Consider the following 13,747-nt stretch of genomic DNA (forward strand, 5'->3'; position numbering starts at 1 on the left):
TAAAGCTTGAGTTCAACCTTAAAGAAAGGATAAGAGGTAAGTTAGGGGAAGGAGAACATAACCTGACCCTGCAAAATGGGAAAGAGCAAAAAACAAAATCTCCAAAGTCAGAATGATCAAGGGATGTTTAAGAGTTGATAGATGCTGCTTCCATCTGCTGAGTACCGACTAACGCTGGGAGTTTCACATAGTATCACTAATCTTTGGAATAATCCTAGAAGGCAAGATCATTTTCCCCATTTTATAGATGAGTTAACTAAATAAGGCACAGAAAGGTTAAGAAACCTGTGCAAGTTCACATAACTGCCAGTTGTAGAGCCAGGATTCAATCCAGGTCACCCTCCAAAGCTTATTTTCCTCCCACTTTTCTAGACTGTCTCCCAAATCCATAGGGGAACCTACTCTAAGGAAATAAACCTGGTTTGAAACAAATGGAGTTCACAAGGACTATGTTTTCCAACATCAAATTAGAGATACCTAGCGGGAGCATAGAAAAGTGACCAGTATAGTTTTTACCAGTTCAATGTCATATGTTAATAACATAAACAAACTAACCTTTGTATGTAATAATTAGATTAATATAATACCAAGAATAGTAGCTATAATATTCCCATTTATATTACAGCTTTTTCAAATGGTCCTTTAAGCATGTTTGGAGATATCTTTACATTTTATTGCTTTTTTTTAAATCAAAGAAACAAATGCTAACCTGAGGAAAAAAATGTCTGATAAGAAGAAAAAAGAAAGAGTGGACATTTAATGCATCATTCCCATTTGGGAAATTGGGAACATGGAGCGCAATACAATTTCTATGATTTTGTGAAGAAGCAGGTGTTTTCCTTATTTCAGCTGTGGAAAATAAGTCATTTAGTAAACAGGTGCCAGAAATTGTGTTATCAGGGAGAGGATTGCAAAGGGAGGATCCAAAGGTAAAAGATAAGATTTCTCACTATCACAGTCAAGTCAGTCAAATATCTGTTAACTGAAAGAATGAAGAAATGAAGCACTCTAAGAATTTCAAACAATGGGAAGAAAAACTATCTGGAGTAACTGGGAAAGCTGAGGAGGGAAAAATGATTAGAATTTTGCCATGCGGTAAAGAGGGTTGGGAATAAGTGATGCTCCTAAAATTTGTAATAATGTTTGATAAACCTGGCCATAGACTTCTAATCTCTTCTCAGTTCTTTAAGATAGCCTCTATTCATAATAGGTGTTGTATTCCCCTAAATAGCTTTAATTCAATTATTTCATAATTTAAAAGATTAAACAGTGAATAATCTGAGTGTGCAGCTCATCTTTGCCACTACTAGTTGCTTGACATTGAACAAATTCTTTAACATCTCTGAGCCTGAGTTTCTCCAACTGTACTTAGGAATAATACTATCTTCTTTGCAGAGTTGTTGAAATAAATAGAATAAACATGTTAAGCACAGTAGGTGGTATATCAAAGAACTGAATGAAAGTTAAGTATTCTCATTATTGGCAACTTTTTAATTTTTCTGAAGACTCTTCAGAGTTTAGCTAATACTTAAAGTAATGAACTTTCAAAGGTAATATTTTAAACAGCAATTGCAGGATTATATTTCAACTTAGCTAAGAGAAAACATTCTTCTATATACAATTTTTCTAGTAAAAATTAATGACATTATGATATATAACCAAAATGATAATGGTCTCTGGTATTAGCTTCAAAATACTCTTAAGCATCTGAGGATGAGAGAGTAGATGAGCACACAGATAAAACAGATAAAATGCTGGTCATGAGTTGTTCATTACAGAAGTCAGATGATGAATACATGGATGATGGGTTAAAGTTCTTCCTCTGTCTATATAGATATATGTGTGTATATACATAAAAATGATTTAAAATTTTGCATATTAAAACTTTTAAAAAAGAAATATAAAAATTAAAATTTTAAAGATGAACTTCTAAGTATTAAAAGAACACAATAATGAAAAAGTTGTCCAGAAAATCAACAATCACAACCAGAGGCCTTCATAATTATTTTCATTTTCTGAAACTGCAAAAAGCAAACTATTTAAAGAAACACTAATTGTAAATAGGAAATTATTTTAGAAACATTTCCTTGTCAAGATGAAAATGCACACACACAAAAATAACACAAACGGTAGCAGAGAACTAAGAAGCCAAACCCCCAACTCTGATTACTAGATTGAATACCTTCATCCCAAAACCACTCTCATTTTACCAAAGTGCCTTACAAAGATCTGTGATGACAATAAACCTATTTTTTTAAATAAAGGAAATGGTTCAAACAACAATAGAACTAAGTAAAAGACTAAGGAAAAAGTTTTAAACACCAGCAATACAGCAATATAGTGCCATACACAGAGGAAATAATAAACCCCCAAAATCAAATTTTTGACTAAACAGCATATTGATTTTCCCTAAGAAATCTCACTTCAATTCCAGAGCAGCTTATTTTTATCATAAAAGCTCAAAATTAAAAGTTTGGTAACTACTCCTAATAAACACACTGTGGGATATCCATTTTTGTTGAGATTAAAAAAAAAAGTTACTTACCTTAAGAGATCGATGAACTCTTTTTGATTTTAAATCCCAAATATTAACAGTGTTATTCAGGCCTCCGCTTACCAAATACATGGAAGTCGAATTTAAACTGACACATGTCTGCTTTTGCTATTAAAGAAAAAAAAAGTCATATTAATTTAATAGAGCCCAGCGCTAACTTCAAGTCTCATTCAGCACTTAGTAAGCACAAGAAAAATATTTGTTGAGTTAAATGCTATAGACATGCTAATTCTTGTACTAAAGATTCACCTCTCATCACATGGATTCAACAGTTTGTAAAGCGTTCAAAAAGACTTCAAGGAAGCAACCAGATTCATCATCTCTTCCACAGAAAGGAGGTGACAGAGGAAGCTTGGGAAATGCCAGCAAGTCTTGGGCTCCCATCAGGGTTTACTTGCCTTTGATATCTCCCTTTAATAAAACTTGCTCTTGTACTCCCACAGAATATCTTAAATTAAAATTAACCCACACCTCAGAATATTCTAAAGCTGGAGGGGACTTCAAAGGACACCTAATTTAAACCCCTCGCTTTACAGAGGGGGAAGATCTTATAAAGAGGACGAGATACTGGTCCAAAGTCTCACAGCAAAGCTCCCTCTAAGGGGTCCAAGTCTCAAACATCAGGTCATCAGAACCTGACTCTACACTCTTCCCCATCACCGTAAAGGCACCATTCATCCAGTTCCTCAAGATAAAAGCCGAGATTCCTCATTTTCCCTCTGCCCAGTCTATCAGTAAGTTCTCTAAACTCCAACCCTAAAATATATCCCACAGGGACCCCCTTTATCTCTGACCGCTGCTAGCACTCTAATTTGAACCTCGTCTAATCACGACAGCAGCCTCCCGACTGGTATCCTGCTTCCTCTCCTGCTTCCCTACATCCTATGCTCCGTGAAGTAGGGTGACCATTAAGAAACATAAATCAGATCATGTGTCTCCCATTTAAAAATCTTCAGTGGCTTCCAATCACACCTAGAATAAATTCCAAACTTATTAACTTGGCTTTCAAAGCCCTATTCACCTGGCCCCTTCTTACCTGGCCTCTCACCATTTTTCTCCTCAGCTACTAATTCTCCAGCCACGTTGACTTTTTACCATTCCTTAAACATAACACTACATTTGCCTCAAGGCTTCTATACAGCTGTTCTTGTCTGGAAACTTAAATTCCCTGAACCCTGGCTTGAATGGCTTCTCCTGGCCAAAAGATATCAACTTAAGGGCCACATCTTCACGAGACCTCCCTCGGCCACCTAATGTAACTTGCTATCTCACTGTCTTATTTTAGCTCTCTGCATAACAATTTATTGCTATCACTGGGTATTCTGTTTACTAGTTTATTGTCTGTCTCTCACCAGAATGTCAGTTTCCTTACAGCAAAGACCATATCCAGGCCCAATAAATATTTTTAGAACAAATGTCTAAAAATACAGAGGTTATCAAATTTTTCTCACAATGAGCATCTCTGAGTGCGCTGAGTGCCATCTAGCCGGTAGCACCATTAGTAACAATGCTACCCAGAGCACAGTGCTGCATGTTTTTTCCTGTTCAACCTTCAGATACACTACGTAGTTACAGTAGTTACTCTCACCTTCAACTGAACACCACATGGGGGAAAAAAAGAGAAATGAATTCCAAAGGAGACATTTTGTGACTTAGTTAAAAGTTAAAAGGCAAGCTATATAGGTTTAGAGAAGTCATCTCACCTTTCTGAGCCTACATTTCTATATCTGAGAAATGAATGATGAAGACTAGATCTACTGTTCTTGAGAGTCCATGCATCTCAAAAACATCCTCTGCTCAAGAGAGCACCAGATTCCTAAAAGGGTGTAGATGGCCCCCCTCTTCCTCTCCCAAGTTTTCCTACTGCTCTGAAATTTTGACCAAGGGTTAAAAAGCTATTAACACGTATAAAAGTATCAGGAGCACATTACATCGATGTTTCAGTATCATTGCTGTAAATCTCTTACAAGCATTATTATAGGAATTGACTTTGGTCTAAACAGACTAATAAGATTTAGAATATGGTTATCTCTGCAAATCAGGGCAGTTTGCTAAGAGGTATCAAAAAAAAACTTTAAATAGACAAGAATGATATCCATCAAACACTGATATATTAGGATTCTAACTATCAAAAACAACTCAAATTATTCTTAAAGGCTCAGAACAAAACCTATATGTATAGCTGGCTTACCCTAATGACAGAAGATCTTCTTTATGTTAATGTATTATTAACATAGCTAATGAGCTTCAATAATTAATGGAAATTGTGTCCTTATTACAGGAATCATGTACCCCAAGACACACATAATGGATGGAACTTTAAAATCTAAAAATATCATGTCAAATTTCTAGGTTATGTGGTAGCCTATCATGTCCATTATAATACTGTTAAGACCAACCTATCTACTTCAAAGGGGTATAATATAAAATCAAAGAAAATAAACATGAATTTAGTAAGGTTCCACCTTAAAGTAAGTGGGACAGAATCTTACTTTCCCATGTAGGAAAGGTCTAATATCTCAAATGGTACATGAGTAATAGGGCTTGGATCCTATGAAGCAAACACACTAATAAGTTATAAGAAACTACTAATAAAGGCTAAAAAAACTAATGTTTGCCAAATATTTTCATAAGTAAACTAAAGCAGATTTAAATTATAACTATAATGACCTTGACCTGCATTCTGATATGACTTAACTGTGGGAAAAAGAACTACAGCAACTAATGTAGAATATTCACAAAATCCTTAAGAGTGGTGTCACACTTATGAATAGTATGTTATTTTTATACGTTAACAGCAACAACAAAAAGTCACAAACTGGTTCTAAGGCATAATGCATAAAAGTAGTGTGTGTGTGTGTATATAGATAAAGATAGTGGTAGAGGTGGAAATCGAAATTGTTTTGATGATGATATTTAATTCAACAAGTGTTTGTTGACCACCTCAGATGGGATCTGAAGATCCAAAGATGACTAGGATATTTTGTCTGCTCTTAAAGAGTACAGTTTGTCTCTCATTGCCCAGCAACACTCTCTGCCTCAGTTTCACTCACTGAGTTTGACAAGCAAACTCCATTTCTGTCCTTAGCAGACATTCTCTCTGCCCCAGCCTCTAATATCCATGGGCTGGAACTGATGCTCAGATCAGTCCCACTAGGCACCTTTAGGAAAGGATTGATAGAAAGCCTAAGTACTTTTTCACTTTAAATGAGCTTATATTCTATTGTCCTGCTGTGTTCTTTCTAATAGGGCTGCCTCATCTACTCCAGTATGTAAAATTATAACAATTCACGATGTTTTAGGGTCTGCTATGAAAACCTTGAAATTTAAAAAAAGAACAAGCTACCAATTACTTACAGCTTTTTATTTAGACCTTATCTTTTTAAAATGGAAATAGCTTTCAAGAAGTGTGTGATTGGAAATGAGGAAACCATCATTATCCTGAATCAGAGGGATTAACTTATAAAACAAAAGGGTAAGAAAAGAACATGTATTGAGAGCTTCATTTAAATGCTCTGGGACCAAAGCTGATTTTGACAAAGCCATCCCATTGCAGAAGAGCTTGGAGAGGGTCAGGTGGTACCAGATGGACAGAAGTTAAAGCAGAAGGCTACATAAGGGTCTTTAGCTGATGGTCTTGAGTCCAATGTCAGTAAGGGTAGGACTACATCATTAGGATTCTATGGTCAAATCAGCCTAGGGACCTTGGTTGAACATGGTCCTAAAAAACCACAGCACTACCAGGGAACCTCCCACAGAGGGGAAATGGAGAAAGTAAGTGCCCAGATGATGATGAAATCTAAGTTCTTGATTGCTCCCCTGGGATCCATTATTACTTTACCTAAAGATGTTTCAGTAAGCACACTTATCTCACTTTTAAATGTTACTGTATTTCTTTCAGCTCAGGTTAAGAATAATGCTTTTAAACACTTTCATATTTAGTTGTAAGCACCATAATAAGTAAGCAGTTAACCACCCAAACAGAACTAAGATTTTTTTAAAGTATAAAAAAAACCACTTACCCCTTCACCAAGCTCTAAAAGTGGAACAGGTTTACATTTGCAACTTGAAACAACTATTTTGTCTCCGCTGGAAGATGCTGTCACTAGAAAGTTATCTAAATGAGGAGTTATGGAGCACCAAATAATCCTCGAGCAGCTCTAGCACTTGACTATCACTGTGGGAACTTTGATAATAAAACCAAGCACACTAAACTAAGAAGACAAGTCACGAATATGGCTTATACATTACCTTTCAAAAATGGCTCACGTTACTAATTACCAAGCCTAATTCTCTTGACCACTACTGCAGGGAAGAACTATCCTTTCTGGCTTCGCTATTACTCAAAAGCTATTTAACCCATGTGAAATACTACTCCATTTTCAAAAAGTAGGCCAGAACCCATGTGAAATACTACTCCATTTTCAAAAAGTAGGCCAGAAGGTCTAATTTTATCCTTCAAGAATGAGAGCATGATAAAAGCAACATCAGGCAAATATCAATCAGCCTTTTCATTTATAAGTACTGTTTAACATAGTTATTTAGTAACACAGTGCTTGATATCAATTTAAGGCTAGGAATCAAATATGCACATTAGTCTCCTATTTTTCCATTAAAAAAATGAAGCCTGTTATTTCCCAGGACTGCAAATTTTGTGATAGAGTGTTCCAATCTTAAATGTATTAATATTACAGTATATGTAGCAAATATAAATAAGTGTGGTTACATAGCAACTATGTTATCAAAAAGTTTTATTTTAACTATTTCAATTAAATTAAATTTAAATTATTTAAAACATAATTTTAAATTATTAAAATAATTGAAATTTTTAATTGAATTTAAAATGATGTTTACCTTATTTTACATAAGTTGTAAGTGGAAAATCAGTAAACACAAAACAGTATTAGTATTTTTAAACTAAAATGATTATATATGATATAATCAAGAACAAGAGTCTAATTTTGAGATTCAAAACAAGCTAAAATATAAGTTTAAACCTATGCTTTTTAACAAGCAAAGTCACATCAGTTTTGTTGAAAGATGATTAAGTGGTTTATCAGTAAATGCCAACTCCTAATAAAACTCCTTGAATAAAAATAAACCAAAAATAATAAATCTCATTAAGTAGTACTACCTTTATGCAGGAAGTAACAAGGAAATTTAAGCTCTTAACATAATAAAGATCTAGTAATAGAAGCAACCTCACATATTTGTCACTCTTCAAAACATTTTCCCCCACTGTACATCTGGAGAGTTCTTCAAAACTGTAGTCCCTTCACCATGAGTTTGTTAATAGAGAACCAAAGTAATTTATTTTGCTACTTTAATACAAAATCAGCAAATGATGAAGAGGTAAATTTAATTCAATAAGAAAATTTGTCATTTTTGTTATATGTTTGCAAAGATAATTAGATTGGGCATGAAAACTAATGTTTTTGTTCATGGATCATTCATATTTTAAAGCTTTGATATTCTTACTTTCATCAGGAAGCAGCATATTAATACTTTGATATTGGTAAGATCAGATACATGTTAAAACTTAACCTGTTGTTTAAGAAATAGTGTATGCGTATGAGTTCCACAAAAGAATGGTAATTTCCAGCATACTGAGTATATAGAACATTTTCAAACAAAAGTTGGTAAGAGTACTGCGTTTACAGTAGTGGTTCTCAATTAGGGGTGATTCTGGCCCCCAGGTGACACTTGGCAATTCTGAACATGTTTTTTGGTTGTCACATTGGGGCTACCAGCAATAGGTTGGGAGGGTATGAATCAGAAACACACAAATCCTAGGAAAATTCAGTCTAGATAATTTTTCTGTCTTTTTAGGAAATGAGACTATTTTCATCATAGAAAGGAAGAGAAATACAGAGAGCATATCAGTAAAATGGGAATGTTTGACTATTTTTATCTCTTCCCTCAACCATTGCCTCTGCCTTCAAGTTCTGTCTTTAATTTCTAGACCAGATCCACAAATATCCAAATGTATATGCAAAAAGTCATTCCAGAACCTTTCAGAATTTTCCCATTACCTACCTTATTCTATTTGATTCAGTAACAAACTGTTGATAACAAAACTATTTCTATGGTCTGTATCTAGTAACTAACAGATATTTTTAATAGCAGTGTTTTTTAATGTAACGGGTTGCAACTAAAATTTTTAAAAATGTAATCAATGGAGAATATCAAGTGTGCATTCATATGCTATAAATTCCCATTTCATTTTATCTTTCACAGCTATGCCAAATATATTTCTCATTATGGGTCACATGCAGAAGTTTCATTGCTACTGACCGTTTAACCTAAAAAAAAAAAAAAATGATTGTTTAAAAAAGAAAAGGATACTGTTGCTGCTCCAACACACTGAGCTGATTCCATGTGGGGACATGTGTGGGTTGAATTTATCCACCAGTGTCATGGATGAAGCATCCCATATTTTAACATCATCTCCCGATGAAGCAAATCTGAGGTTTTCCTGCATGACTGCACCTACAAATAGTTCAAAACAACATATTTTAAAAATCAATTCAGGACAGCCATAAAAAAAAAGTTTAAATGAGGCAGCTTATCCAAAAAAAATGGCTCTACTCATCCCCTTCTGTTTCAGAGATTATGTTCACCACCAAGTTGCTGGAGGGATCTTTCTAAAACCATCTAAATAATCATGTTCTCTTAGTTGACCTTTCCAATGGCTCTCCACAGCAAATATAATGAAATCCAACCCCCTCAGCGTGCCTTACAAGAACTGGTCCCAGTGTAACTCTCCTACTTCTAGTCCCCAGGGCCACCAAACTCACCGGCCTTCTTTCTCACCACCATGTATTTCTGTTTGCTGCCCCTTCTGCCTGGAATGGCCTTTCCCCAGATCTCCCATGGTCATCTCCTTCACATCATCCCAGTCTCAGCTCATACTCTATCTCAGAAAGGGCTTCCCTGACCACCATGGCTAAAGCAGCTCCATCTCAGTTGTCCCATACCCCATGACCCTCCTTCATTTTTTCACAACCCTTCCTGCTGTCTGCAGTTCTTACTCTCATAATGTCTGCCTCCTGACTTTAACAAAACAAAGATCCCAAGGACAAGGATTTTGTCTTGTTAACTACCAGTCTTGAAAGGTTCCAGCAACACAGTAGGTAATCAACAAATAACTGTTGGACAGGTAACTTCCTCATCTTTAAAACAACAACAACAAAAAAGTACGATAAACTGTAGCACTTTTGCAGGTCAGAATCCAACCACTCCAGTTTTTCCAAAGAACTCTAAAATTAGCAAACACAGCCTAAGGAGATGTCACTGAGTCCCTATATCAACACCTGGTCTACAGTGTCCTTGCTTGTATTATTTATCCACAGTATATAATTCAAACACATATTTCCGACCAAGTGATTTCACAAAACAAGGCAGTCTAGAAGACAAAAGACAAGTAATAATGCATGACATGTAACAACAACAACAACAACAACAACAACAACAACAAAACCAGGAGAAAGGGAAGGAATGGGGGCCTAGAAATATACCCTTCACACCTTCCTGGTGTGGACAGTGCAAGGGTACAGCACAGCATAAGTGATGTCACAGACAGGTACCCAAGTCATCAACAAAACATCACATGTATGTCTAGCATATTCTATTTCAGAGGACAAGTTAAAGGCATAATAAATAATAGGGTACTTTCATTCTCAAGAGATTAAATGTTTAATGAGTTTAATAAAGAGGCTAAAACTTTTGTTAACTAGAAAAGTCACTTCTGTGATTCATTTTGCTTCATCAGACAAATACAGTTCTACCAAGAGCCGTTAATCATCTGCTGAAATGCAGAGTTTGGATGTGGTGCCTAAACATGCGGTAACATGTGCCCTTTTGGTTCCCTACTCAGCAACAATGAAGTGATGGAATGGCATCTGTAAACCCAGTAAACATCACTGAAATGTATCTTTACTGTAATCTTAAATCATTCCTGTTGCGCGGTGTGGTGTAGCGGAAATATTATTTTAGCCTGCGCTCAGAAAAGGGGAGTTCAGATGATATGCCCCAGGGTTAGGTGACAGTCATTTTGGCAGAGTCATTCTATATCTGTCTCCTCTCTAAGTGAAGCGGGAAAGGGAACCATAGGCCCACCAACCTCAGTCTTCTAAGAACTGACCACATTTAAGGGAGCAGCATTACATCATCCTCTGGAAGAGGAATTCCATCAAAAGTGAGCTGTCAGGGCACAGGAGGTAACATAAGCCAGGCCGGGGTTTGGAGAGCATGACTCCAAGAAACAATTCCGCTACGACACTCAGCTTCAACAAACAGAAGTTCTCCAGCCTTCATTCACCCAAAATGCATTTCACTTGCAGGAGACTTGCTCAACTGGAGTTACCTGGTAAAATGCATTCGAGCGCCTGCTAAGAGTCGTATTTGAAAAGCTGACAAAAAGGCAGCGGGGGCTGTGGACAAGTGAGAAACTTTCCGGAGGTAGCGCACCCCCGAGAGCCGCCACCAACCTACCCCAGTTGACCCGGGTCACTTCTCTGGCCCGACCTGAGGCCGTGGCAGCTGGAGGGGCGCGACCCCGGCCCGCGGCTCCCAGCTCCCAGGCACTTCCGCGCCAAACGCGCCGCCGCGCCCCTGCCCGGCAACCGGCCAGGGAGCCCGGCCGGCCGGGGCGCTGGGAGGCCAGGGACCTCTGTCCGAACCGATCCCTAAGATAGTTGGTGGTCGGGCGGGGACCAGGAAAAGGAAACTACGCGGTGGCAGTCACCCCGCTGCCCCCAGACCCTCCGGAACCTCACCTCTCAGCCGTGGTACACGCGGGGGCCACAGCGCGGCCCGCTCCGGCGCTGGGCTTCCGGCTCCCGCCTGTTCGGTTAAACTTCGGCAACCGGAAGTCCCGCCCCGACTGCCGTCACAGGGGGAGGCGCTGCCCGAAGCAGTAGCTCGGGTTGGCAGGGTAAGGCCAGGGGCGGTTCTGGGCTCTTGCTGGGGTCTTGATCTTAGCTCCTGGGCGGGTGTTGCGGGCTTGGGCGGCGCCCGCCGCTCCCAAGCGCAGGCTCTCGCCGCTCCCAAGCGCAGGCTCTCGCCGGCCACAGGCTGCTACCCTTTTGTCATCCGTTTGTTAGCTGACTGCCCGCTGTGTGCCAGGCACTCTGCTAGACTCTGGGTGCACAGTGATGAGTTTAGTCCGGGAATACGGAGGTACGGTGAGCGCTTGTGGTCTCTGGTCTGGTGGAGCTACAGTCCAGAACTGAGGGCAGATGTTAACTAAGTAATTACGAACTTAAATGAAAAGCGAAACTCTTTACAGTTGCGTCAAAGGAAAGGTATAAGATGTAGGAAAGGGAAATGAACATGGATGTGGGTTTCAGAAAAGTTTCCTTTAACCGGAACCATGGAGAGCCAATAATAACCAATGCAGTTTACAAACCAGGAGACATACTAAGAAAAGCTAAGAAATAACAGAAAGCTTAAGTGTCTGAGCTATCCAACTTCAAAACCTGCGATCTTTTTTCCGAATCATGCTGCGGGGTCAGGAACATCAAACACCATCTGGTTGGGAATTCTTTTGAAGGAGTTGCTTCTCATAGTGGAAAAAGGAGGAGGTGAATAGAGCTTTCATATGCTCCTGCCCCCCTTCTACCAGAGCCTTTTTTTTTTTAAGCTCTACTGACTATTTTTGCTGAGAATCCTTATTAAAAAATATAGGGCATTTCTTCTGCAAACACTGTTATTATTCTTTAAGCACAAGTACATACTCGGAGTGTCTTTCTGAAGAAGGTACATAAGACCCAGTTATTTGCACCAATATTGCAAATATCTGGAAAACTGTAATGTGCACAGCAGAAATTTTTTCAGAGCAGAAACTGAAGCCCTAGACAAGTTGTAAAGATTGATGGGGAGCCTCAAAACGAGAAAGATAGCAAACAGCAACTGCCTTAATTGTATAGTTTACAGCTCTTGAGGTTATTAAATCAATTTTGGCAAGCATGAAGAACAAAAAGTTGGGAAATAAGAAAACAGAGTAAGAGAGTGGTGGCATGAAGAATAAGGGCAAATAGAGGAAAGAAAAGACAACTAAATTTCTGAAAATTTGAAGACAGCAGGAAAGTGGAAACTAAATATATGAAACAATACATATGATAATATACATCATATGATATATATACACACTATATATTACATAACATTTATGGAACACAAACTTTGTTAAGCACTATATATTTGTATGTATGTATAGATATGCATGTGAAGTATATATGTATACTGTATATATATAATTTTATCTTTCTAAAAACATGTACTATATGTCCCCATTTTACATATGAAGAAACAGAGGTTAAGTAATTTGCCCAAGGTCACACAGTTAAAAAATGGTATGGACAGGAGTTAAACCCAAATCCATAAGACTACAAAGACTGTACTCTTAACCATTATGCTATACAGTCAAGAGCCAAAATACAGCATAAAGGGTCAATTGTTAACCTCTGCTCCTTTCTCCCTGCTGGTCCTACAGTTTCATCAAACCTTACATGGTCCTGGAATGGTTTTGTGTTTCTTGTTCCTACCTCTGTGTCTATGTGCATTTGTTTCCTAGTTCTGTATAATACAGTCTACAAGTAATAGAAGCCAAATGTTGGAAGCCTCACTAATATATGAATTACATAAACATATGCAGCTTCCCAAAAGTAGACATCAAGATTAGGAATATTCCTAGAGACAAAGAGGGATATTTCACAACAATGGAAGAGTACATTAAACCATGAGCATATCAATTATAAATAATATGTGACCAATAACAGAAGTCAAAAGTATATGAAGAATAAATGTCAGAACTAAAGAGAGGAAAGGGAATATGCATTACTGCTGTTGGAAACTTTAACAGAATTCTCTCAGTAATTGATAGAACATCTAGATAAGAAAGAAATCAGTAAAGATGTAGAAGATCTGAACACAATCAACTGCAGTATTTTGACACTTACAGAACACTATAAAGTGACATTTATATAATGCTATACAGGATAAATATTCTTTTCAAATACACATGGAACATTTATGAAAGAGACTATATGATGCCATAAAACAAGTCTCAATAAATTTTAAAAGAATAAATCTTACAGAATATGTTTTCTGATCACAATAGAATTAATAGACATAGAAAACAATAAAGCATGTAGAAAAGCCCCAAATAACTGAAAATTAAACAACTTTACT

The 13,747-nt window shown here is 37.4% G+C and overlaps 1 protein-coding gene across 1 annotated transcript in view; it reads right to left on the minus strand.

Annotated features, from left to right (window-relative positions):
- The window catches only part of NEDD1 (NEDD1 gamma-tubulin ring complex targeting factor), a 52,042-nt gene extending 40,573 nt beyond the window's left edge, over positions 1 to 11,469 (minus strand). The window contains exons 1-4 of the mRNA XM_010962759.3: positions 11,332 to 11,469; positions 8,900 to 9,043; positions 6,577 to 6,671; positions 2,546 to 2,662 (exon numbers count right to left, since the gene is read on the minus strand). Of these exons, the coding sequence (XP_010961061.2) occupies positions 2,546 to 2,662; positions 6,577 to 6,671; positions 8,900 to 9,035 (348 nt within the window). The 5' untranslated portion in view covers positions 9,036 to 9,043; positions 11,332 to 11,469. The remainder of the gene's footprint in view (positions 1 to 2,545; positions 2,663 to 6,576; positions 6,672 to 8,899; positions 9,044 to 11,331) is intronic.
- Positions 11,470 to 13,747: the final 2,278 nt, after the last annotated feature.

Source organism: Camelus bactrianus, chromosome 12 (genome assembly GCF_048773025.1).
Source record: "Camelus bactrianus isolate YW-2024 breed Bactrian camel chromosome 12, ASM4877302v1, whole genome shotgun sequence".
Taxonomy (NCBI): Eukaryota; Metazoa; Chordata; class Mammalia; order Artiodactyla; family Camelidae; genus Camelus; species Camelus bactrianus.